The sequence below is a fragment of the Perognathus longimembris genome, chromosome 4 (genome assembly GCF_023159225.1).
Source record: "Perognathus longimembris pacificus isolate PPM17 chromosome 4, ASM2315922v1, whole genome shotgun sequence".
NCBI classification, from domain to species: Eukaryota; Metazoa; Chordata; class Mammalia; order Rodentia; family Heteromyidae; genus Perognathus; species Perognathus longimembris.
The window spans coordinates 14,788,162-14,813,164 of NC_063164.1; the positions used below are offsets into that span (position 1 = coordinate 14,788,162).

The 25,003-nt window shown below is 55.7% G+C and overlaps 1 protein-coding gene across 3 annotated transcripts in view; it reads right to left on the minus strand.

The window, feature by feature from the left end:
* Speg (striated muscle enriched protein kinase) overlaps positions 1 to 25,003 on the minus strand; it is a 57,697-nt gene that overhangs the window by 19,257 nt on the left and 13,437 nt on the right. Inside the window, exons 4-18 of one of the 3 annotated variants that reach the window (XM_048344691.1) lie at positions 23,362 to 24,659; positions 20,942 to 21,085; positions 20,454 to 20,636; positions 10,273 to 10,448; positions 9,992 to 10,080; positions 8,951 to 9,126; positions 6,332 to 6,592; positions 5,141 to 5,299; positions 4,814 to 5,003; positions 4,484 to 4,707; positions 2,242 to 2,361; positions 1,904 to 2,008; positions 1,559 to 1,765; positions 1,079 to 1,202; positions 800 to 975 (exon numbers count right to left, since the gene is read on the minus strand). In XM_048344691.1, coding sequence (XP_048200648.1) covers positions 800 to 975; positions 1,079 to 1,202; positions 1,559 to 1,765; positions 1,904 to 2,008; positions 2,242 to 2,361; positions 4,484 to 4,707; positions 4,814 to 5,003; positions 5,141 to 5,299; positions 6,332 to 6,592; positions 8,951 to 9,126; positions 9,992 to 10,080; positions 10,273 to 10,448; positions 20,454 to 20,636; positions 20,942 to 21,085; positions 23,362 to 24,659 — 3,632 coding nt within the window. Of the gene's footprint in view, positions 1 to 799; positions 976 to 1,078; positions 1,203 to 1,558; positions 1,766 to 1,903; positions 2,009 to 2,241; positions 2,362 to 4,483; positions 4,708 to 4,813; positions 5,004 to 5,140; positions 5,300 to 6,331; positions 6,593 to 6,842; positions 7,704 to 8,950; positions 9,127 to 9,991; positions 10,081 to 10,272; positions 10,449 to 11,294; positions 11,480 to 20,453; positions 20,637 to 20,941; positions 21,086 to 23,361; positions 24,660 to 25,003 lie in introns of those variants that run through there. The other 2 variants (XM_048344692.1, XM_048344693.1) reach the window with 2 other exon arrangements.

Genomic DNA, 25,003 nt, shown 5'->3' on the forward strand with positions numbered 1-25,003 from the left:
AGGGTTGAGAGACTTTTTCTAACAGGCTGTGCCAAAGGGCAGCCAGGAACCTCGGAGCTGGAAGGCAGGAGATAAGCTGTACTCATAGCTTTGTTCTTGGACTTCTCATGCTAGTTATAATTGAGACACCACTTCCTGTTGTGGTTAGTATGGGAAGTGGGCATGCCTCGTGGCTTTGCAATCTGATTTGTAGACTTGAACTCAGCTCCTATGGGTTTTTTTGTTTGTTTGTTTGTTTGTTTGCTGATCCTTGGGCTTGAACTCTGGGTTTGGGCCCTGTCCCTGAGTTCATTTTTGCCCAAGACTAGCCCTCTACCACTTCAAGTCACAGCACCACTTCTGGATTTTTCTCTGATTAACTGGAGGTAAGGGTTCAAATTGTGATCCCCAGATCACCGCAGCCTCCAGAGCAGCGAGGATTACAGCATGAGCCACCAGTTCCCAGCTTCTGTAGATTTTTAAATCAGGTTGTGTGACCTTGGACTAGGGTACTTAGTACTCTTTCAACCTCAGCTTCCTCACCAATAAAATGGGGGTAATAACTGACCCCCATCTCACAAGGGACTGTAAAATTGAAATGGGATATGTATGAAATACTTAACACTGATCCAGGCACATACAAGTGGGAGTGCAATGTGTACCATAGCAGCTCATCACCAGCCTGGTCCTATTCCTGCCATTAGATAGTGAGGCCTGAGAGACAGGGCACAGGACTGGACTCCAGGCAGTGGCGGGTGGATGCGGGCACCTGAGGATGTGTCTGAGAGGACGGAATGAGGAAAACCCTGTTGTTGCTCACCTGCCAGCTCCAGGGTGACTGAACAGGCCTTTGTGCCGTGCCGGTTACGGGCCGTGCAGGTAAGGGGTCCCAGGTCCCGGCGGCTCACCCGGCAGATTCGAAGACAGTACTGGTCGTCATCTGGCTGGCTCAGTTCGTAGACACCTGCCCGTGCTTCCAGGAGGGCCCCTCGGCAGCTAAGGGACACATGACAGGGAGGTCCTACCAGCCAGGGATAGAGGGGGCAGGGTTGGGCTGCCACAGGTGCAGAAAGGGGTGATGGGGGGGGGATGTCCCTACCTCCTCCAGACGACCTGGGCCTCCACATGATTGAAAGTGACAGTGACACGGGCAGGCTGTCCCTCCACCACGTACACCACGTCAGGTTTGTCCAGCACGGCAGGAGCCTCGTCCAGGGGTGGACCTGGGGGGAAGAGAACATCAGCTCTGTGCAAGGTTGATGCTAGGACCTTGGTACCCCCTGTTCCTTTCACACCCCCTGATCACTGCTTAAGCTCCAATTTCACAGATGAGAAAGCCGAGGCTCCTAGACAGCTTTACTTAGCCTTTTGTTCTGGGAATGTAGCCAGGTATAGCAGAAAATCACCCATTGGACTCCAGCTTGTTAGCCCCCCCTCCCACCAAACCTTGAATTTGTCCCCTGGATTTGATGGGCTGGGGTCCCACCAGCCACACTGTCCCTGCCATAGTTATCAAGTCTAGGGCAGTCCCCAGGCTCTACAAGAGCCCCACCCCTCACCCGCAGAAGCACCTGCTCACCTCGCTCCAGCAGCTGTACAGGCTCCGAAGGAGCTGAGGGCTTGCTGCTGCTCTTGCCACTAGTGCTGAGGACCCGGAAGACATGCCGGAGCCCCTTCCGGAGCCCTATGGCTGCCCATTCAGGCTCTTGCAGGCCTGTGGCCAGCGCTGTCCACTGGTCAGAACCCAGTATCTGGTGCTGTACTGTGTATGTCAGGGAGTCTGGGTCTAGAGAGAAGAGAAGAACAGCAAAGATGCTCCTATCCCTCCGCATACTCAAGCCCCTTGCTCCTTGGTGCCTCTGTCTGCTCCTTTCCTGCCCATTCCTTTCCTGCCCATCCGCAGTCCTACGTGGCCCAGACCTACCGATGGCCATGTCCAGAGTCCTGGGGGGATTCCAAGTGAGCATGACCATCCTTCCTGTCACAGCCACCACCTGCGGGGCACCATCTGGAGGGCCGGGAACCACATCTGAAAGCCACAGGGTGGAGATCTGTGTGTGTCCTTTTAGACCCAACGGCTCTATGGGACCGCCAAACATTTGGCTGGGGGCTGGGGGGTGCAGCTCCAGGGAAGAGGGAGGGCCAGATGGTCCTCAGGAAGTAGAAGAGAGGGAACTGGGTGTGGAGGCTCCTCCCTGGAGTCCCAAGGGGTGCTGAAGGTCAGGCTGTGGATGTTGCTACCCAGGAAAGTGCCTGCCTTACCTGTGACATAGAGATGAGCGTAACAGGCAGCTTTGCCCAGCTTATTGGCGATGACACTCTTGTAGACGCCGGCGTGCTGAGGCCCCACGGCAGGGAACACCAGGCGATGGACATCCCTGTCTGGTGGGGGAGGGACAGGAACACAGGGACTGAGCAAGGAGGCTTTGTAGGGTGGGTCCATACCATCCTAGGTCTGGTCACTCATGCCACCCAGAAGGGAAGAAGGGAGGGCAGGCAGCAAAAAACATTACCTTTTCATGCCAGGCCAAATTAGGTCCTTGTCTATACCTAGCCCCCTGGCCTCTCTTGCCATCCCTCTAGTGCTTAGCGCCCAGCAAACGAGCACCTCCTTCATATACTGGGTCACCCTCCTTGTCCCTGGACCCTGAAGGGATCAGAGTTGCTTGTTCCTCCTGCAGACCCTTCTCTATATCCTAACCCACTGCCTACACATCCTGTCTCCAGCAGAGACCTAGAAAAGCCCTCTAGGAGAGCAACCAAAGCCCAGACTCCCTTCCCACCATGTAGGCTGCTACTCCTTCACATCTTAGCCCTCACAGACCATCAGACCCTGCAATGAGCCACCTGCATTGCCCGGGTCTCCCCTTCCCTTCCCCTGGTTTCCTTCCTGAGATCCCAGCCATCAGGCTGACACCTGACTTAGCCCACACTGCTTTGGAGGCGTTTTCCTCGTGGCTTTCAAACTCCCATCTAGCCCATCCTCGGAAAGACAGTGTTACTTTTGTCCAGATCAGCTTGTCCAATCCAGAACTCAATGCCTTTCATGCATAAACTCAGTGCCAAATATATGTTACTCTACAAATTATAATAGCAGCTGTCCACTCGATGACTAGCCTATGTAGATACTTGACATGCTTTATCTCACCCTAATCTTTTCAACAACTCTACAAAATTATCCCCATTTGCCAATGAGGTCAGAAACAGTGACTGACTTGCCCAAGGTCACACAGTTAAGAAATGATGAAGCAATTGATGGAATTTAGTTCCATCTCATTCCAAAGCTCTTTCCTTACATCCTGCTTCCTGAATGATAAGGAGGCTGTCTTTGGCGAGGACACAAAGAGCAGGAGGTACTGAGCTCCTCCGCATTAGGGATGTCCCCAAATACCTCTCCCTTCTCTTAGCAGTTATCTCCACACAGAACAGTCACTCCTTCATTTATCTCCACTGACACTATTTATAAGAGAAGAGATGCCAAACGCTGCCAGCGACCTCAGATACAAGCAGAAACAGAGACGCCAGATCTTGAGTCGGACACCCACCCAGGGCCTCAAGGCAGAAGGGGACACAGGGAACTTTGTGGTTGAGCAGGGGTAACTGCTGGAGGGGCCTGAGGGTAAAGGTCAGGGCTACAGTGGTGGCTGGAGATAGGGTGAGGTTAGGGAGAATCGGACACCGTCCTTGATTGCCTTTGAGTAAGTCCCTGTTCCTCTGTAAGCCTCCATTTCACCATCCAGTAGTATCTTCCTCATAGGCCGGTGGCCAGGTATGATGATCTATGTCAGGTCTTTAGCATTGAGGGTCTAGCACTTAGAAAACCTTAATAAGAGGACCTTGTTCACCTGTAGCTGTGGGAGCAAACCACCATGGGTGACCCTGTGGGTAAGACTTAAGGAAGGCAGAAGGACCTCGCATGAGAGTCAGGTTCCTTCAAGGAAGGAACAATGGTGCTTCCTTGAGGAGGAAAAGGTACTAACACAGAGGGCACCAATCTAAATATACTTCTCTCTGCAGTCCTGACTGTGGCTTCCCTATTAGCTACTTAACCCTGGCCACACCTCCTGGGTCTGCTAGACTCCACCTACCATGGCTCTTTCACTGAGATTTCTTAGGGACAACTGGCAGCACTGTTTCAATAGCAATTATACTAAGATTTACCATTTACTTACCACCAGCTTGTGCCAGGCCCTGCTCTCAGTGCTTTCTATATGAGAACTTGTTTCCTTCTTGCAATAACCTACTCATGGATGAGGAAACTGAGGCAGAGTTCTGTAACCTGCTCAGGGTCCCAAGGCTGGTGAGCAGCAGGTTGACTTGCCCATCCAGTAAGTCCACCCAGGGGAAATTCAGCAGGTAGGTGCGGTGTGAGCTCAAGGAGGGAGACACAGACCTCAGCCCCTACAGGCTCATCTTGACCAGGGAGGCTGCGGAAAAGTGAGAACCCCGAAGCCAAAAGATTGCTGCAGAGGAGAGGCCCAAGGGTCCGTTCCCAGACACGTACACTGTGTCATGCGCCGGTCATCACTGCTCTGGATGCGGTGGCCATTGTGAAACCAGCTGATGGTAGGATAGGGCAGGCCTGTCACCTGACACTCCAGCATGGCCTCCTTGGCTAGTCCCACCTCCAGGTCCTGAAGAGGCCGCAGGAAGTCAGGAATGGACAGCCGCTCCAGCTCCCCCTGCTCTGGCTCCTCAGGGATGGATGGCATCTTCTCCAGTTTTGAGCTGCAAAAACCATATGGCTACCCAGAGGCTGAGGGCTCTATGCCTTCCAGTGCAGGGCAGGGGTACCCCTAAGGCAGCTGGCAGCACCTGGAGCCCTAGGTGGTACCTGGGGCCGGAGGCAGCTGTCCGAGGCTCCTCCACATAGAGCTGGGCGGAGCTGTGGGCCTGGCCATGGGTGTTGGTGGCACTGACTGCATAAAGACCTTCATCCTCGCTGCCCACGTGAGCGATGTGCAGCGAGTGCAGACCCCCGTCCTGCCGTAGGCGCACGTTCTCGCTCTCCTCCACTGGGCGGCCTGGGGGCGGGGGGGGAGGGAGGGAGGGAGGGCAGTAGAGCAGTCCCAGCAGAGGTCTGGTCATGCTGTCACCTAGCCTGGGCCCAAAGGGTCTCTCAATATCTGCGGTGGGGGTGTGTGTGTGGGGGGATGCATACCAAAATGAGTCCAGGTGACGGAGGGGGGTGGGGTGCCGCTTATCTTGCAGTCGAAGCGGGCTGCGCGGCCCTCTAGCACCTCCATGTCTTCCAGGAGCCGGGTGAAGAGGGGTGCCAGGGAAGGCCGGACGGTCAGGCGGGCACTGCAGGTCAGCTCATCTGGGAGGGAGGGGGAGCACTGGGGTGAGGACGGCGGTGAAGGCCCGGGCACTGCCCCCTCTCGGGTCCTTCCCAGCTCAGGGAATCCCTGGCAAGAGCCCTGCAGAGGCCTTGCGCACGGGGACTGAGGCAGTGGGCAAAGGTCCATAAAGCTGGCATCTCAGGAGGCCATCAAGGATAAGTACGGGGACACGAGGTTGCCAATGTGGACTATGGGTGCCATGGAAACCCAGGGCCTAGCCCTGCTTCCCTCTGCCTCACTCTGCCTGCCAAGGATGAAGCACAGCTCAGCTGAGAAGGTTCTAGAAGCCAAGCCCACTGCCTCTCTCACAACCTCCTCCCCCCCCGCCCCCCGATTCTTCTCTGTACCTGGATTTCTCCCACTTTCTCATGGCAGAGAGCACATGCCCCCTTGCTTCACTCTACTCCCTTCGCCATGTAGAGACTCTTCTGGAGGAGAAAGAGAAAGGCCCTCCCCCACCTGATGCCTTCACCTATGGTCGTCACCTGCCATCGGAGGCAGGTGCCCTCACCTCCGAGTATCAAGGAGGACAGGACCAGGTCAGAGATGGTATCCATAGCAACAACCGCTGGCGTCTATTAGGTGCCACCCTTTGCCCAGGCACTACACTTTGCTCTCTGCGTACATGGTCTCACTGATCCTACCAACCCGCCCCCCCCCCCGTGGAGTCAGTAATGAGCATGATCTTTTAAAAACAGATGATTCGTGTCAAGTTCAGAGAGAGGAAGTGGCTGACAATTTCCAGGGAAAGAAGGAGAGCCCAAGTCCAGGCTTGTTTGCTGCCCTTCAGGGGCACCATGGACATGGGAGCGGGGACCTGGGACCTTCTGTCCCGGGAATGGCTCTCGGTGCTTGTTGTTTACGGGCTGGAGTCTTGACACTATCTGCACTTCCACAGAGGTGGCCTCCTGCTTCCTGGGCATTTTATTCTGTCCCAGCTCTTTCACACCCAGTCCCCTCCCTCCACCTCTGGAGACTCAGGAAGCCCTAGGACCTGAGCCCGTGGTTACCTTTGGCTGTGCTGAGCTTGCAGGTGTAGATGCCGCTGTCGTCCTCGTGCACAGAGGTGAGCAGCAGCTTGCACTTGCGGCCGTCAAAATGCATCTTGCATTTGAGCAGCGCTGGCTGCAACAGACGGCCGTGACACAGCCAGTCCACCTCCACGTCGGTGGGACCTGCCACCAGGCACTCAAACAGCGCCATCTCCCCGGCCCCCACGTCCACGTCCTGCAGGGGGGCCAGCACGGCCAGGGACCGGCTTTCAGGGTGTGCTGGGGGAAGGGGAAGGCAGCACAGTGGGCATACACAGAGCAGAGACGTACAGGGTAAGGGAGACACACACACATACACACACAAAGAGACAGACACAGAGAGAGAGAGTTGCATTTTGTTCCTCTGAAGATGGGGGGGGGGGGACACCCACCCACCCTGGCCAGGACAGCAAAGAGCTTCTAGACCCGGCTTTGAGAGAGCAACCCAAGCTGGCCCAGAGAGGGAGGACTGGAGAAGTGAGAGAGAATCGGGGGGGGGGGGGGAGAGCGGAGAGGGGTATGTGGTAGCGGCATCGGCGGTGGAAAAGAAAACACAGCACACAAGCTGGGTACAAACTGGACTTTATTTGAGCTAAGAAATAAGTGTTTCCAAATACCTCCGTCCCCGCTAAAGCCCCACTGCTGTGCCAATCCTGGCTACCTCCCTCGTTCCCACAGCATCCTGAGCCCTGGCTACGGGTGTCCCACTGGGCCCTACACCTGCCGGGGGCCAGGGCTGAGCTGGGGGCCTCTGGCCTGCTTGTCCCTTGTGGAATAGAAAGTGTTGTGCCACTTGAATCTCATTCCTGGAATGGTCAGCACCCTGCTCCCCCACAGTGGGCCCTCTGTCCCAGGCCCTGCCCCTCTGGGCCCCTCCTCTACCCTGTGGGTGCCATGCCCTGTCCTCTCACCCCACCCCAGCCGAGAGGCATCCTTCCCTGACTGTCACAGACACACAGACAGACAGACAGACGGATAGACGGTGGCCTATAGCAGCATAGCACATGCATTCGCTGAGGGCTCCCCCCACAGTGGGGGGTTGGGCTGGAAACCCCTTCTGACTTGCCCCTTCCCAGCACTCAGTCCATCTGAGGGCCTCCCGGCCTGCACAGACACATGTCCACTTTAGGAGGGAGGGTCCACAGGGGCCCATGGGCTACACCCCCCCTCCCCAGAGTGCTGCATGGGCTGGGAAAGATAGGGGAGTCTGGGCGGGTCCAGGCCGGTGGGCCGGCTGAGTCTGTGGGCAGGAGGCAGTGAAACACAGCGAGGTCCGAGAGGTGCCTGAGACAGGGGCGCAGCTCGGAGGGTAGCTGGGGGGGAGCGCAGGCGGCCCCCTGAGCTCACTCGCCTGTATACAGACAAAAACCTCAGTCAGCAAGCGGCAGGTTAGTGCAGCACACGCACGCACATGCACGCACACGCACACAAACACTCGCACAGACCTAGCTAGGGCCCTACTGGCTGTGGATTTGCCTCTAACCCTGCAGGGCAGCCACATTCAGCTCCCCGAGACTGGCCCTGGGGTGCAGGGGCCAATGGTTAACCGGGTCCCTGAGGTTCCTAGGTAGGTGGCGTCGCTGGGCAACCAGGGGAGAGGTATTCACAGGTGCCCTTCAAGGCCAAGCATCAGAGAGAGAGAGAGAGAAAGAGAGAGAGAGAGAGAGAGGCACCAAGACACAGGTTAACACAGAGACGTGAGGCAAAGCCGGACCCTGCAGAAGGACTCAGCCAGAGAGCAGGGGATGAAGAACTTATAGACGAAGAAGTGGCAACCATAGGACCAACAGGCGCCAGAGAGGAGAAGGCAAGTGAGGTCTGGCAGACGGACTATGAATCTAAGGACCTTGCTGGGTTTGAAGGGACTGAGCCCACGGGAAGGTAGGGAGGGATGACAGTGGAGTGAGAGGCTAGTACTCTGCCATCGCGGGGAGGGGGAGGGAGGAGGCCCAGAAAATGGCCAGCCTCTGGGGAGGAAAACCCAGTAGCCCTGGAAAGGTAGCCGGGTGAGGTCCTGTCATCTCAGCTCTCTGTGAGGTCCTCCTCTTATATCCCCCAACTCTGGGGACCCAACCCCCTCCACATATCAGGGTTCTGCTCATCCTAGCACACCTGAGGTCCCCGCAATACTGCATGTCCAAGTCATCCCAAGGGCCCCTCCGAACGGGTCCAACCCCCAGACTCCCCCATGCTGCCCCATCGTGAGAACCGTACATCAACAAGATGGGTAGGAGGGCGAGGGGCAAGAGGAAAAGCAGGATGTGGAAGGGCCTGGGCAGAGCAGGGTGACAACGGCTTAGAAGAGTATGGAAGGAGAAGACAGCCAGCTACAGGAAGCAGGGTCTCTAGCTGACATTAGGGGCTGGCTGGCGCGGTGAGGAATCTGCACACACCAGCTGTGTGGCCCTCAGCAAGTTGCTTCTTCCGTCTGGGTCTATTTTACTCACATACAACACAGAAACAGCCAAACTAGGGGGGATCTCCACAGCCCTTTCTGTGTGGCATTCTCCAGGTGAGGTTGTGTGAGAGCCATTAGTAGGGTAGAGATCTGGGCCCATTTGGGGGAGGAGGGGGGGATGTTGTGTGTGAGGCTCTCACCTCGAACCTCCAGGCGGGCCTCACACTGCCGAGCGCCGTATTCATTGACCGCCTTGCAGGTATAGAAGCCGGCGTCGCCCCTCTCGGCAGCCAGGATGCGCAACCTGCACAGTCCTCCCTCGGCCTCCTCTGCAAAGCGCCTCTGGTCGGGGCGCACAGGCTGGCGGTTCCTCAGCCTGTCGGAAGGACCAGAACTGAGTCCTAGAGCCCAGGCCCCACCCTGCTCCCCCAGCCAGACTTTCCCTCCCCACCCTCCCACCACTGTGGGCAGGGGAGCTACCTCAGTGCTGTCCAGCCTGGCGGTGTCCCTGGGGTAGGACTCCACTCACCCCAAATCCATCCCTCTGACCATGAGCACCCCCCCCCCACACCCCACCCAGGCATCAGGGGTGCTAAGAACTTCCAACCGCCTGGTACTCCCTTCTCAGAAGCCACTGCTTTTGGAGTACAACCTTGCTGTTTCGCTGTGACGAGTTCCTAAACTTCCTCGTGTCAAATTTTCATCTGTTTATATCAGAAAGATGGGCTTTCCCACTTTGCAAAAGGAATACAAAAGACTTCACGGTGTTAACAGCCACAACAAAAATCGCCAGAGACCAATCAATGAAAAACACAAAAACCTAAACCAATAAAAATCATGCTGAGTACTACGTGTTCTAGGCACCTGGGATAGGGAGGCACCGCAGCTGAGGCCCACCGTGAATTCCGGGCCTCCCCAGGGAGCTCAGAAACAAACTGTGATGCCTGGGCCCAGCACAGGGTTGGGCACAGAGGAACTCAAAAGTCACCCTGTATCAAGTGACTGGGTGGGGGTGGGTAGCCCTGTCCAGGACTCACAGGGTGAGACAGGAATCATCTATTACTCCAGTGTCTCCTGAGAAAGCTCTTGAACACCAGGGTGAGAGTGGTACTGCTACCCCTGGGGTACGGACCCCCAAGGAAGTCTTCTAGGGCTCTGCTCCCTTTCACCAAAGCCAGCTCTCAGAAGTGGGAGATGCAAGTGTGGGGGTTGGGGGGGGGGAGAGAATGGCTGCTACTCACCAAGAGACCACAGGCTTGGGCTCACCCTGCACACGAATGCTCATGATGACATCTTGGCCTTCTCTGACTGACTGGTCCATGAGGGAGACCTGAAAGGGAGCCCCAAAGTGTCAGGGGTGATATGGTAGAGTGTTAGGGAACCTGGGACAGCGATCTCTTCCACATCAGTTTAGATGAGGCTGGATCGGAGTAAGGAGGACTCATAGAGCCTAGGCACGTCCTCAAGGGGCATGCCAAAGAATGGGGTACACAGGGTTGGGGTGCCACCTCAGGGGTCTGACCTTGAAGGTAGGTGGTGCTTTGTAGCCAGTGTCAGAAGCATGCCGGTCCTGGCTGGGACTGAGCTTCATGGTGGGGGTTCGGGGCCAGGTCTCCCCAGGCTCTGGGAATTCCTCTGGGGGGCTCAGGTACTCTTCATCGGAAGTGATAGGGCTGCTGAGGGGGGATGTGGACCCACCTGGAGGAGAGACCGAGAGGATGCCAGGGGAGGGAGAGGCAGAGAGACACAGAGCCCAGGAGTAAAGAGCGTCCGTGGGCCCTGCCCTGACTTCACCTCCTAGACTGCAACCGCATGCTGCGTGACCTTGCCCAAGCCCTTGCGATCCCTGAGCCCCCATTCCTCCTCTACCTCGGGCCCTGCCAGCACTGACCCTGTTCACTGCCCTAGGAGGGGACACCAGAGCACAAGGGTGGCTACTGGACTCTGAGAGGGGACCCTGAATGCCCAAGGGGCAGGAAATGTGCATTCCTGGCAAGAAGTGTGAGTCCAAACTACCACTCACGGGCTCCCAAAGCAGGCAGCGCGGTCTCTGCCACCTCAGAACAGTGGACCCGAGACGCTGATTTCTTAGGCAAGCTAGGCATGGTGCAGAGGAACACACACCTTGGACGAGTCCCATCCTGACCTCAGTCCAGGGCCAGGGAGGTGGCACTGTCCAGCCCGCCCTTCCCCCCTCCCTTCTCAGCTTCCTGCCACAGATACCACAGGGGCACCTGTTGGCCCCAACTCTGCAGCGGGGCCCCCAAAGGTCCATGGGGAGGGGAAAGCGGAATCATAGTATCCACAGAAAGGGGTGGCTCCATCTGGGGAAGAGGAGAGAGACATTGTACGGTTTGCCTTTGGGGGAGAGGTGTCCCCAGAGCTCTGTCACCCTCCCCCAAAGCTGGCCAGGGGCCCAGCCATGCCGGGCTGGCTCTTACCCGACTGCCAAATACAGACATGGATCTGCCACAGCCCCCTGGCCCCTCCTCCTGGTTCCCCCCACACACGCTAAACCCCCCAAAGAGCTGTACCCCAACTCACTCCGAGACTCTGCACATGGGCCCCCGGACCTGCACCTTCTCCAAGGCTCCGCTCTGGCGCCAGTCCTTCCTGCCCCCTTCCTCCTGCCCACCGGGGCCTTGGATCCCCAGGGAGCAGGTACCCAGCCGGCCAAGCCCCACTCACTCACTGTCCCAGCGGAGGGGGCCCCACTGAGTGGGCCCTGGGGGAGGGGAAGCGGGAGGTGGGGGTGGCCAGTGGGAGGCTAGCCTGAAGCAGGCGGGGGCGGGCAGGCGCTGGCTGGCTGGGAAGGTGGTGCCTGCGGAGACCACAGGCAGCCGGGGAGAGGGAGCAGAGGGAGGGGCAGAGCCCAGCGGAACGGCTGAATTTAGCCCTCGCTCATTCCCAAGAAGTGGCCTGCCTTTCTTCTCCTTACAGCTCGGGGCACTGACAAGAGCAGAGCTCCAGGTGTGGGCCCCCCTCCCCCAAGGGAGGAGCCGATGGCAAATAGCCTGTTGCCCCTTCCTAAGCCACCCTGACCTGGGAAGGCACGTCCCAGCCTCGACCCCGCAGACAGCACACACTGTGCTTTCCATAGCAAGAAGAAGCAGGGGATTCCTTCCCCCTCAACCCGAGGGGGGGTCTAGAAACCCCACTTCCTCCTCCCCAGTCCCATTACAATAAGTCTGGCCTGGCAGTCATTCCAGAACAGGGGTCAGTGCTCCCTGGGCTCTGCTGAGCACCGGGCGGGCAACCTGCCCTTCCCCCATCAGCCCACCAGTGCTAAGGTAAGGTGGGGGTGGCTGCCCTGGCCAGCCCCCTCCTCGCTAGCACTCATGTGCATCTGGGTTGGGAAAGGTGCTGGGGAGCGGTCAGTTCCGCCAGAGGAGGCTGTTAAACAGGGGCCACAGGTCCTCTCCCTCCCCTTCTCTCCTCACCCCGGCCCAGGGCCACATTCCCAAGCTATGACCAGTGTTTCCCAGCACTGCCCTGCGAGGAAGGGAGGGTGGGAACCAGCCAGAGGAGGGCCCACCCTCCCGGCTGGCAGTCTGAAAGGAGGCTTGCTGCTGGAGGCTTGGCCCTCAGCTGACACTGAAGTCACAGGCATGACCCCTCTCCCTCCTGGAGAGTGGAGGCCTGCTCCAGGGTCACCCCCCCCACCCCCCACCCCCAGGATGGACAGTGCTGAGGTAGCTCCCCAGCCCATGGAGGGAGGGTAGGGAAGAGATTCATGTGAGACTGGGAAGTTTTGCTGGGTGCCTCAGAGACCCCTGGTGGCATCTGTGGGGAATAGCACCTCAGGGACACCTAGCAAGCCAAGGTCCTCAAGCCCCGTGGACAAAATGACTTCCCCCGCCTTGTCCAGGCAGGAGGTTCAGGGAAGAAACAGCAGGCCTCTTTGAGACAAAGCAGTGGTCCCTGCCCTGCCATACCCCAAAACTTCATAGTCAAAGACGCTGATGAAGGATCCTGGGGCCCCACACCAGTCTCTACCAGCCTGTCATTGGGGTCCACGGCCAAAACCACCTTTGTAGCTAGTCCCTAACATGCCAGCCCTGCTCCACTTACAGACTAGATTTCCCTGTGGGAAAATGCTACAGGAAGTAGGGAATGGATACGCCTACCTAAGAGGTATATACATTCACCATACCTCAGAAGGACGGCGACAACACGCTTGCTCCCTGTTCCCACACAGACCCCATCCCCGTGCCTGCCCTTTTAACACTGCTCCCAGGTCAAACACAGCCAGTAAAAACACTGGCATTCGGGACTTCATAAATAAGAGAATGGTCTTTCCTCAGACCAGCTGGTCCCCACATCGCCTTTTCCAATGCCCCCTGTGTTCGCATCACAGAGAGAGCTGCGGCCACCATTAACCAAGCGTGTAACACATGAAAGGCACCGCCACCAAGGTTCTTTGGATCGGGATTGTCAGAATGACCCCTGAACCACCGCATCTGTGCAACCGGCTAGCTTATTCTGAAATGCAGATTCCTGGGCCTTGCTTGGCCTACATAGTGATTTTTCTGATATTGGGAGGTTGGGAAACTGCATTTTCAAAAGTACTGAAATGATTCCTATGCATGTGAAAGATGAGGGCCCAATGCTGATCCTCGTGGGAGGAAGACCAACTATGAAGAGGTACTTTCACTAAGTCCCAGTTAACGTAGTCATTCAACTTTAGGGCAGGGCCCGCATAGCCCTTGTACTTCCCACTGCACCAGTGGGCCTCTCATCTAAACCCCTAGCAGTGCTTTTCAAAGTTTACTGTGCAGAAAAATCACCTGGAGGGCTCCTCAGGCCACAGATGGCTGGGACACAACCCTAGAGTTCCTAATTCAGGAGGTCTGGCCTGGGCCGACCGTCTATATTTCTAATACATTCCCCAAGGGACACTGATGCTGCCAGTCTGGGAACCACACTATCAGGACCACAGATCCATGGTTTCCTATGCTACCCCCCAACCTCTACTCTTAGGCAAAGCCTCAATAACTGCCTCATCTCCATGTATTAGCCTAAGTACTTGGATGGAGCTCCTGAGGTTTTCTGAGCCCAATTGCCAGCTCATCCCCAGTCCTTGTGGCTCATCCACAGTCCTTGGATGTCCAGGAGAGCCCCAAAGGGTGACTGCAAGGGCTTAAAGAATAGAGATGGCCCACACATGTGTTCAGTAGCCTTTGACTAGTAAGGGTGACAAGCCGAGCACAGAGATGACTAAAATAGCAAGCAGCAATGAATGAATGACAAGGTGGCCAGAAAGGAGAAGATAAGAATTCTGTGGAGAGCTGGAGATGACTTTTGGCTCAAGGAAAAAGAGGGAACTGAGGGAGAGGTGGTATTGGAACTAGAGTTGGAAGAAAACAAAATAGCATTCAAGGCAGAGGCACCTGCATGAACAAATGTTCCTGTGGAAGGCACATGTACAGAGGCCTGCTGCTCGACTGTCGGTGACAGAGCTGGGGGAAGAAGCCAGCAATGCAACGTGAGAGCGAGTGCCTTGTGCTGCTTCCTGCCAGTGATGAGGTATCCTCCGGCCTCTGGCCCCTCCAGCTAGGGATCCAGAAGGTAGAGATCAGCCTAAGGAACGTCGCCTTTATTCTGAAGGCCAAGAAGGGCTCTCTGTGTTCTGGAGCAGAAACACGCGGGAGGCTCGTCTGCATTTCCACGTGGCCTGGCCCTTCACTCTCCTTCCACCTGCACTGCTTTGGTAGGTTCTCACCGATCCTCTTAGAAATGGCTGCTACAGCAATGTCCCATGGAAAAGTAAGAGGAAAGGAAGGTATAAACTATCAGGAGATATGACATGCCACTGGGTGCTGAGACATTATTTCTCCAGGGCAAGGAGAAAGGTTGCACTGAAAATGTTTCCATTTTGATTTAAAATATATTTGCCAGACATCAGTGGCTCATACCTGTAATCCTAACTACTCAGGAGATCTTAGGACTGCAGTTCAAAGTCAGACAGAAAAGAAAGTCCGTGAGACTCTTATTTCCAATTAACCACCAACAATCCAGAAGTAGAGCTGTGGCTCAAGTGATAGAGTGCCAGCCTTGAGTAAAAAGCTAAGCTCCTAAGTTCAAGCCCCAGGACTGGCACAAAAAGAAAATAATAAAATATATAAAGCATGTCAGGCATGAAGATACACACCCTGTAATTTTACTCAGTGTTCAGGAGACTGAGGTAGGAGGATCATGAGTTTAAAACTAGCCTGGACTTGCAGTCAGACCTTGTCAAGAAAGAGAGAGAAGAAGGAGGGAGGGAGGGAGGGAGGGAGGGAGGGAGGGAGGGAGGGAGGGAGGGAGGGAAGGAGGGAAGGAAGGAAGGAAGGAAGGAAGGAAGGAAGGAAGGAAGGAAGGAAGGAAGGAAGGAAGGACCAGCCCCAGCTTGAAGAAAGGAAGGACTTCTACAGCAAGGAAAGACTTCCAGTCCTGCAGGAAAATAATCCCCTCTTCCAACTTGAGGGGCATCAGAAACTGGACTCTAGATAAAGAGGCCCAGCTTTATTGACCCGTCCTGGCTTCTCAGGCCCTTCAACCCATAAAATCCTAACCAGCCCCATCTTTCATCCTCATCGGGCCTCAGTGAGATTCCCCAGAAGGGCCTGGTGCACGAGAGGCACTGTGCTGGACAGACAGACAAAGCCTAACAGATCTGCAGGAAGAAAGAGGAAAGGCAAGAAAAGGAGAAGGGGGGAGGGGAGGGGAAGGGAGGGGGGAGGGGAGGCAAGGGGAGGAGAAAATGTATGGCTAGGCACCGATGGCTCACGCCTGCAATCCTAGCTACTCCGGAGGCTGAGATCTGAGGATCTTGGTTCAAAGCCACCCTGAGCAGAAATGTCTGTGAGACTCTTATCTCCAATCAACCAGAAAACCAGAAGTGGCGCTGTGGATCAAAGTACATCAAAGCACTAACCTTAAGCAAAAAAGCTCAGTGAGAGTGCCCAGGCCCTGAATTCAAACTCCATGACTAACAAAAGAAAAGTTTGTGTTATCACAGAAAATTTCACAGGGTCAGACTGACATAGCAGACAAGTGTTGAATTTCTCACGTGATTGTCCTGGACTGCCTCAGGTTAGCTAAAATATTTGCACCCACAGTAAATACAGTCTCCATTCTTTACACAGTCAGTTGGTAAAGTCCATTCTAGGTAACAGTTTTGGGGGGTAAACCCACAGGGTACTCCTGCTGTTGTTAGGAGGAAAGGCGAAGGAGGTCTGAGTCTGGTAGAATGGATCATGCCACCCTATACTGTCAGATGTTTTTCAAACCAGATGTTGTTCAAGATGAACAACAGGAACCATGAGGTATATTAAGGTCCTCACCATTAGCAATCACTGCCATCGCCAAGAAGAGCCTGAAAGTAGCCGGGCACTAGAGGTCTGTGCCTGTCACCCTAGCTACTCCCAGAGGATGAGGTCTGAGGATAACAACTTGAAGCCAGCCAGAACAGAAAAGTCCATGAGATGCTGACCTCCAATTAGCCAGCAAAAAGCTGAAAGTGGAGCTGTGGCTCAAGTGGTAGAGTGCTACCTTGAACAAAAATGGCTTCAAGCCCAGGACCAGCACAGAATAAAAATGAGGAGCAGGGGGGAGGAGGAGGAGAAGGAGGAGGAGGAGGAGGAGGAGGAGGAGGAGGAGGAGGAGGAGGAGGAGGAGGAGGAGGAGGAGGAGGAGGAGGAGAAGGAGGAGAAGGAGAAGGAGGAAGAGAGGAAGCAGCAGCAGCAGCTAGAGGCTTGGGGTCTGGGGCAGAAGAAGAGGATAGGGTTTAGAGGTATGATTTTTTTTCCTTTTATTTTACACTCATGACCCCCCAGTAAACGGCTTCTTTTTTGGTATGAAAGTGATGATCCTGGGGTTGGAAGTGTGGCTCAGTCAGCAGAGCACCAGCCAATGACTGAATGGCATCAGTTCATTCCTTGTTTGAGAATCAGTCTTGGACACTCCCCCCCCCCAAAAAAAAAGTGAATGGATGGATAGATAGATATCTCTCCCTATGTGTGTGTGTGTGTGTGCATGTGTGTGTGTGTGAAGAGGAAGTCAGAGACAGACAGACAGACAGAGATAGAGTGAGGTAGAAAGAAGAAGAGTGATGATCGTGTGAACAGGACCAGAATGTGCCTGACTAACCATGTCCCCTGGCCCAAATGTTCATTGTCAATTCACCTTGGCCATAGAACCCAACTTCTTGCTGAGCATAGTCCACCAGTTAGGATGGTCCTCTTTTTTTTTTTTTTTTTTTTTTTGCAGTCATGGGGCTTAAACTCTGGGCCTGGGTGCTGTCCTGAGCTCTTCAGCTCAAGGCTAGCACTCTACCACTTGACCCACAGTGCCAATTCTGGTTTCCTGGTGGTTCATTGGAGATAAGAGTCTCTCGGACTTTCCTGACTGAGCTGGCTTTGAACCACAACCCCAGATCTCAGCCTCCTGAGTAGCTAGGATTACAGGCGTGAGGCACTGGTGCCCAACTAGAATGGTCCTCATTTTGTAGATGAGAAAAGTGTGGTGAAGTAAGACAAAGTCTAGAACCTAGGCTTTCAAACACAGACCTGAAAGTGGTAGGGTGGAGGTTCAGGCATGTGAAGCCTTCACTGCCCCTTTTCTGCTGACCAGTACTGAAGAGCCTCTTACCAAAACCCACAGTGACAGGGAGCCAAGCGTGCCCACCGGGACAACAGGCCCGCAGCCACAACAGAGCATCAACAGCCACAACAGGAGAATCAATAGGAAACACTGAGAACCCCCAATCAGACTCCCCAGAGGCCCGAGCAGTCTCCTTCCTATGAGCTCAGAAACACAAACCCACCTTAGCCCTGAAACCCTTCAGAGCATCAGGAAAGGGAACTGGATGGTGCAGCGGCTGGGAGAGTCTACTTGGGAGACTTCAACTTTCAAAAGCCTCAGAGCTCAGCATCCCACTGGGGGGAGGAGCCCTAGCCATTGAGACTGAAGGCGCATGGCAATTAAAAGGACATTAACCGAAAACTTGAGATCCTCAGCTGCACAATCCACTCTAAATCACTTATGGTTCATAACATTTCCAGGAAGACTGTAATGGAGACTGCTGGCCTGCCTCTAGTTCCAAGTCTTCATCCTCTCTGTACTTCTGTCTTCCCGTCTAGACCTGGGACTGTCACCATCTGCGATGTTTACATCGGTAGCTCAACAGCTCTGTGTATAGAGGTATCAAGGACGAGGACATGGAAGGATTTGAAGGGAAAGCAGAAGAAACCACTTAGAGACGGAGCTCTTGCACTGGTGGGCACTTAGCAGGGGCCTGTGCAATGAATGGGGCAATGGCTGGAGAGGCTGCACTTGAGTGAAGCATGCTCTGCACACTCCAGTCCCGATCCTCCAGGAGAGGGTTGGTTATTCAGTGCGGAGGAGGGACTTAGGGTTGGGGTGGGGCTGCCAGGACGAATGAGTGCCAAGCGCTGCCTGCACAACCCCTACCCCCTAAAAGAGGGGCTGGATCTCTGTGGTTGCCTCGGCTACTGTAGTTCCCAATCAGAAAGAGAGATCTGTGGGCTCTCAAAAGCTGGCCCTGTTGGGATGGGCACCCCAGAAGCACACTGGGCAGCCAGCCCTGGTTTCCATGGCACTGGGAATGGGGGTGGGGAGGTAGCAGGAAAGGGATGTGGCTCTATGTAAGTCTCTTCCCATAAGATACTACCCGCCCCCCCCCACCCGCTCCACCAGCTCCCCACACTCTGACTGTATGACTCCCTGTCAAGCCCCACCCTGCAATCCCTGCTGACTCCAGGCCTGGGACACCCCCCCCCCCAATTCACCCTTGCCAAACATCTTTACTATCACTAGTTCCACCTACTGGCTCCTCCCCAAGTCCCCTGGCTCCCACCCAGCTACTTTGAACCAAACAGTGCCTTGTAAGGGTAAGAAAGTCAGCTTGTTCCATGACAACCAGTGCCGGACCTGTGTGCCAGCCCCTTGGGCCCTGGGTCCCTGGAGCCAGCCTGACTTAACAGAGACTGCTGAAATGCTTGGCTTATCAACTACTGTGATAAAGGCTTTCTGGCTCCCCACGGCGGAAGAGGCTCAGAGATGCTGTGACAGGCTGAGGACCCAGAGGTGGGAGAATAAGGAGTATCTAGAGGACACTGGGCTTTGTGAGATCAGGGCTGGCATTGCCAAGGCGTAGACAGTCTGAAGAGAGGACTAAGAAAGGACGAGGTGCATCCCAGGTCCTCACGGAAAGCCGAGCTTATGTGCGCAACATCACCCCTGAATGCTTAACAACTAACATTTGTCTACAGCTTTACAGTTCATAAAGCTGGTTTGCACATTCCCTTTCATCTGTGAGGATGGTATAATTATCTCTGGTTTACAAATGAGGAAACTGAAGCTCCACGAGGTTCAATGTGGCAAACAGAACTCCCAGTCAAGTGCTGACAGCTGCTGTGCCCCAAGCTGCCTTTCCAACCTTAAAAGGCTCCCAGATGGCCCTGAGCCAGCACTGGGGCACCCTGCACCCCGCCTCCTGCCAGATCTCAGCCCCAGCCAGGTATTGACTGGAGTCCTGGAGCCAGGCCGGGGCCCCCTAGGGGAGCTGGGAGCTGAGTCAGAGACCAGATCTCTGAGGTGATGGAAGGGTAGAAACATGCAGGGGAAGGATGGGCATGATTCAGCATGATGGGAGAATGAGGAGAGGGAGAAAGCCTTCAATATGGCTCCTGGGAAGGATGTGGAAGCAAAGCAAGATGAAGACCTGCTGTTGTACACAGCCTTGTGGTACAACCCAGGAGGCTAATACAGCGGGAGCTGAAACCAGGAGCCCCGACACCAGGCCAGACTGCTCTTAGCTCTCCTGCGGCACAGAACATCGTGTGCTGTTCTTCCTCCCCTCGCCTCTTCCCCCAGCTTCCTCCAGGGCCCTGAAGTATCCGTGCGGGCATCCCAGAACACTGAGCGGGACTAGCCAGCCCTTGGCACCGGGCTCACCTGCCCTGCACTGTGCTCCGAGCTAGATTTGAACCCCCTAATAGCAACCCCTAGGATGGTCACGTTTGGGCCTTTTCCCTTCTGCAATGGCCCCTTGTCAGGCCCAGTCACCTGAATGAGTGGTACTGGCCAATGTACCCTGCCACGGGTCCTGCCCCACCTGAACCTGAAAGAGAGTGGGCTGGAACTCAAAGGAAGTAGTCTGACACCAAGTGAGGGATTTTGTAAAAATAGAAAACAAGGCAGCCTTGGAACAGCCATGGCCTGGTGGTGCTCTTAGCCACAGCCTCTTTAGGGACTGGGGTTCACTGAGGGTGGGGGGAGTGGCACTTCCAATCTTCTCCTTTTACTGGGGCTGGGCTGAAAGACTCCTGATGCCTGTTAAGCATTTTGAGCAAATTCTTTTTGCCAAGACTCAAAGACAATTCGCTTTCCCCACAGGACCCTGTTCAGGGTACTGCCGCAGGAAAATGGTATTTACAAGACATCTAAAGACAAATTGTACCAGCTTCATGAATTGGTCAGCCTGGGAGGTGCCTTGGGAATTCGTCCCCTGCCCTGAGGCCAGGACCATTTTAAAAAAAAAAATGCTTTCTCCAGAGAGGAAGACATACAGAAGGGATTAAGCATGTTGAGAAGCCCAAGTTCTTGGCTGAAGTGGGAAGAGTCTACATTCACAGCCTCAGAACTACTGTAAAGGGTCACAACCCAACCCTACCCAGTCCTGGGCTTATGGCTCCTTACCAGGTTTCACAGCAAGTGAGGCAGCACAGCTGGCCTGGCCCAGTTCGTTGGTGGCAGTGGCTGTATAGTTCCCAGCATCACTGGCCCGGGCCTCCCTGAGCAGCAAGGTATGCCGCTCCCCCTCTGCCCGGATGAGGAGGCGGCCCTCACTGCACAGCTCCGAGCCATTCTTTTTCCAGGACACTGTGAAGAAATGACAAGAACCAACTCAGCATGGGGTCATGGGGAAAATCTCATCCCAGCCTTGGCACCATCCATTAGCCCGAAGCATCTCCTCTCCCATGGTGGGACATCTGGAGGAGTCTTGCCTCACTTCAGAAGCCCCAGACAGCCTTGGGCTCTCTTGAAGTTGGGCAAGTTCCCAAGGTTCAGGGAAGCCCCCATTCCCCCTCCTCTTGACCTCTCCTTTAGAGGACTCTTGGGGAGCCCACCCTCCCCCGTTCTATGTGTTCTCTATCCCAACTTGCTGGCCCAGTCCTGTAGCTTACCTTGGGGCGGGGGGTTGGCGGTGATGATACACTTAAGCAGCACATCACCCCCTGGTGCTGCCACCACATTCTGCAGGGGGATCTCAAACACCGGAGCCTCCAGGGGCTCTTCTCCAGCGGATACATAGGAGTCATCCGAAGACTCTGCGGGACACGGGGTAGTAGGGTAAGGGGACATAATCCCTGTGGGATCAACTCAGGTAGAGAGGTGATATTGGTGGCCTTGCATTCTAAAAGCCCAGAGAAGGGGGGCTGGGAATGTGGCTTTGTGGTAGAGTGCTTGCCTATCATGTATGAAGTCCTGGGTTCAATTCCTCAGTGCCACATAAACAGAAAAAGTCAGAAGTGGGACTGTGGCTCAAGTGGTAGAGTGCTAGCCTTGAGCAAAAAAGAAGCCAGGGACAGTGCTCAGGTCGTAAGTTCAAGCCTCAGGACTGGCAAAATAAACAAAAAAAAAAAGAGAAGGGGTTTCTAGAAGGTGGGAAGTCAGGCTGAGGGAGTAAAGGGCCTCTCTTGAATATTCTGAGACAAGAAAAAGAGGAAGAAGGTTCTTTGCCATGCCAGAGCAGCACAGCTGAAACCCACAATTAGTGCTAGTTTCTGAAAGGAGATTGGGTGTGTGGTGGGTGTTTTCCCATAGATCAGTCATCAAGTGGGGCATAGCAGGCCCTATACAGGCACTCTGAGAGGCACAAGACTGAACAAGCTCCGAAAGGACAAGGTACCAGCAACTTAAAAACCTAAGCAGAAGGTGGGCATGGGTGGCTCATGCCTGGAATTCTAGCCATTAAAGAGGCTGAGACCTGAGGATCAAGGTCCAAACAAGCCCAGACAAGCCCATAAGACTTGTCCAAACTCCATAAGACTTTCATCTCTAAATAACCAGCAAAAAGCCAGATGTGGAGGTGTGGTTCAAATGGTAGAGTGCCAGCCTTTAGCCAAAAAAAGAAACAAACAAACAACAACAACAAAAAACAAGCAAGAATTCAAGGCCCTGAGCTCAAGCACCAGTACCACACACACACACACACACACACACACACACACACACACACACACACACACACACACCCTAAACAAAAATAGTTTTCCAGGGCAACATGTAGTGAATAATCAAATTTATGAGACCACCCACATTCAAAGAAGGAGCAGCAAGGGACCAAGGGGAGGCCTGTGAAGATCAGCTTTGATCCTTCCCTGCATCCAACATGCTGATCACTGAGGTGTATTCAATACAAGAGGAAATAAGATGTACTCCCCACTTAGAGGAAGCTCATTCACATAGAGACAATCAAACTCCACTGCCGTGGCTCTCTTTGGGTATTTTCCAACTCCTGACATTCTATAAGCTAGGCAAAGGACAATGGATGCAGCCAAAAGGGTGGCGAGGATTCCAGTTCTGCTGTTTTCTAACTACAACATCACCTTCAGGAATGAGATGATCTTTCTGAGCCTCAGTTGTACTAGCTGGAAGATGAAGGAATAACCCTCAATGCTTTGCACAGCTGGCACACAGACTGAAGTGAGATAGCATTCATTCCTATGGACCCAGTTAGCCTACCAGGAGCACGGTATGCAACGATGGTGGCCAGTATGGAGATGGGTGGGAGTCTCCTAAAAATCCTGAAGTGACAATGCTTACATGCTAAAACAATTTTGATGAAGAAAAATATGGGTGCTGAGTGCAACAGTAGAGATAGAAGTGAGGTCTCCAGGGGACGGAGAGAAGAAGCAGCAGGGAGAGGTAAAGAGTGAAGAATGGCTTCTGTTGCCGTCCCAGGAGTGAGACCCACGTTGCTGGTCAGAATTCAGGGTTAGAGGCAACAACATTCGGTTCTGATATTGCTCATCATTCATGAGAAAGCACGAAGACAACACACAGGCTAGGGTAAGTAGGGACCTCAGTCAGTTCAGGGATATAAGTGGCAAGGATGGAAGAGAGGAAGCTAGAGAAGGCCGAGTCTGATCTTAGTGGTCACCGATGGGTCACACGGTGGGAGAAGGGGATGGCTAGAGAGATGGGGTCGGTAGCCCAAAGCTTGCTTGCTTCTGGGATTTGAGATCCAGCCACCATGGTGTTTGTTGTTTCGTTTTATTTTGTTTAGGCAGAGGGATGGGGAGTGGGAGAGGGTTCCTGTGCCTCTTCAAGTCGCTGGTCCTAGATGCAACAGCCTAGGTCAATGGACAACGTTAGGGAATCTACCAGTATTACTTATACCTCTGCTCTACTCAGCCTCCATCCAAACACACTCTCTGCCTCGGAAATGGCAGGTTCTAGCACCAGGTCCTTCTAAGCCTGTGTCAACGATGAGTTGCCCCAAGCCAAGGCCTGGCTCCGGCCAAGCAAGCTTGCTGCTTCCCCTCCCAACACACTTCCACCGAGGTCTGGGCAACTCCTTAGCCCTTCCCAGTGACCTTACCGAGCTCAGGGGAGGTGGGCCGGGCCCTGCGACCTTTGCCCTGGCTGCGGGCCCCTCTGCGGTCCCAGGGCCCCCAGGGACCATCCTCTTCTGGTCCTCTGCGCAGCCTCTTCTCAGCCTCAGGCCCCGCCCTGTTCTTCTCCAGGGTCTGGGCCACCGCCGCGCCCTCGGCTCCCGGTGTGGCCCAAGGTAGGAAGCGCACGGCCTGGGCGGGAGGCTCCCGCTTGCGACCCGCGGGAGCTTTCGTCCTGGCCTCCGGGGGTTCGGCGGCTGGGGGTGGCACGGGGCTTCTGCACTCCTGGATGGCTCTGCTCCGAGTCAGCGGGAACTGGTCCCGACGCCTCACCTCTTGCTGGGGGCCTTCCCCCGGCTCTGTCCTGCCCACGGGCCCTCGGCTCCGGGGCCTCCCCGGCTCATCCCCTGACTTGCTGCTGGGAGCGGGTGTCGGGGGGGCGGCGGCGGCGGCGGCGGGGCTCACCGCCCTGGAGGTCTTGGGGGTGGAGGGCCTGGAGAAGAGCGGGGGCTCTCCGGGCTCCCGGGGTGACGGCGCGCGCTGCAGCGTGGCGCGCAGGGACTCGTGCGAGCGCACCAGCTCCTCCCGCGACGTGGACCGCCGGATGCGGCCCAGCTCCTGGGCAAATCGCAGCTCCAGGTCGGAGGCCGGGCTGCGCTGTCGGCTGCGCTCGTCCAGGGAGGCGGCCTTCTGCTGGAACAGACGGCGCCGCTCGGCCACACTGCCGCCGCGAGGGCCGGGCAGCTCCTCCTGCGAGGCCCCCGGGGTGCCCCATGGCGCCTCGGCCTTGGGCTGCTCCAGCGAGCGCGCCTTGCGCAGGGGCACCCAGGGCCGCAGGGGCGCTGGCGGCGAGTCGCTCCGCTCCAGGCTGCGCCGTCGCTCCTCGAAGAACTGCAGCTTGTCCAGAATGCGGGAGCCCGCGCGCACCAGCCTAGGGGAGCGGCCCAGCGCCGACTGGCGGCCCGAGGCCTCGCTCAGGGGTGTCTGTGGCCGGGACTCCGCCGTGCCCGCCGGGGAAGGCCTTTTCCCTCGCTTCTCCTCGGCAGTGTAATCCTCAGGCAGCAGCAACGCGGGCTCCTGAGTACGTCGGTGGGGCGACGTGGGGGTGGCGGGGGGCTGGGCACTGGGTCCTGACAGAGCCCGCTTACCCACCCGAGGGGAAGGCGGGGGGAGCAGCGCCGACTTGGACGGGGGTGGAAGGGCTGGGCGAGGACGAAGGGCTTCGCTGGCCGGCTGAGGCTGAGGGTCAGGCTGCTCTCTTCGCAATCCGCTCTGCGGGACACTGCTGCAGAACCAGGATCAAGAGGGGTAGGGGATTCAGGGGGCCTTCCCTCCCAGACCCTCAGCTTGTGACAGGGATCAGGTGGTGGGGCATGCTGGGCAGGCTTGGGGTGTGACAGGGGCCAAACTCTCCTGCCCCACCCCCATCCCCCAGGAGTTGGGCACAGCCAGAGCAGGTGCTGGGGAGAGGCCAGAAGATTGGGCTAGTAGTAGTGGCTGGGTCTAGGTACAGACTCAGCCCCAGGGGCTCTAGCCAGCCCCCTCCTCCCAGGCCCCAGAAGCTGAGAAACAGCAGGAACAAAAATGAGCGTGAGGGAGAGAAAAGAATGAGGCTTAGGACCCAAAGAT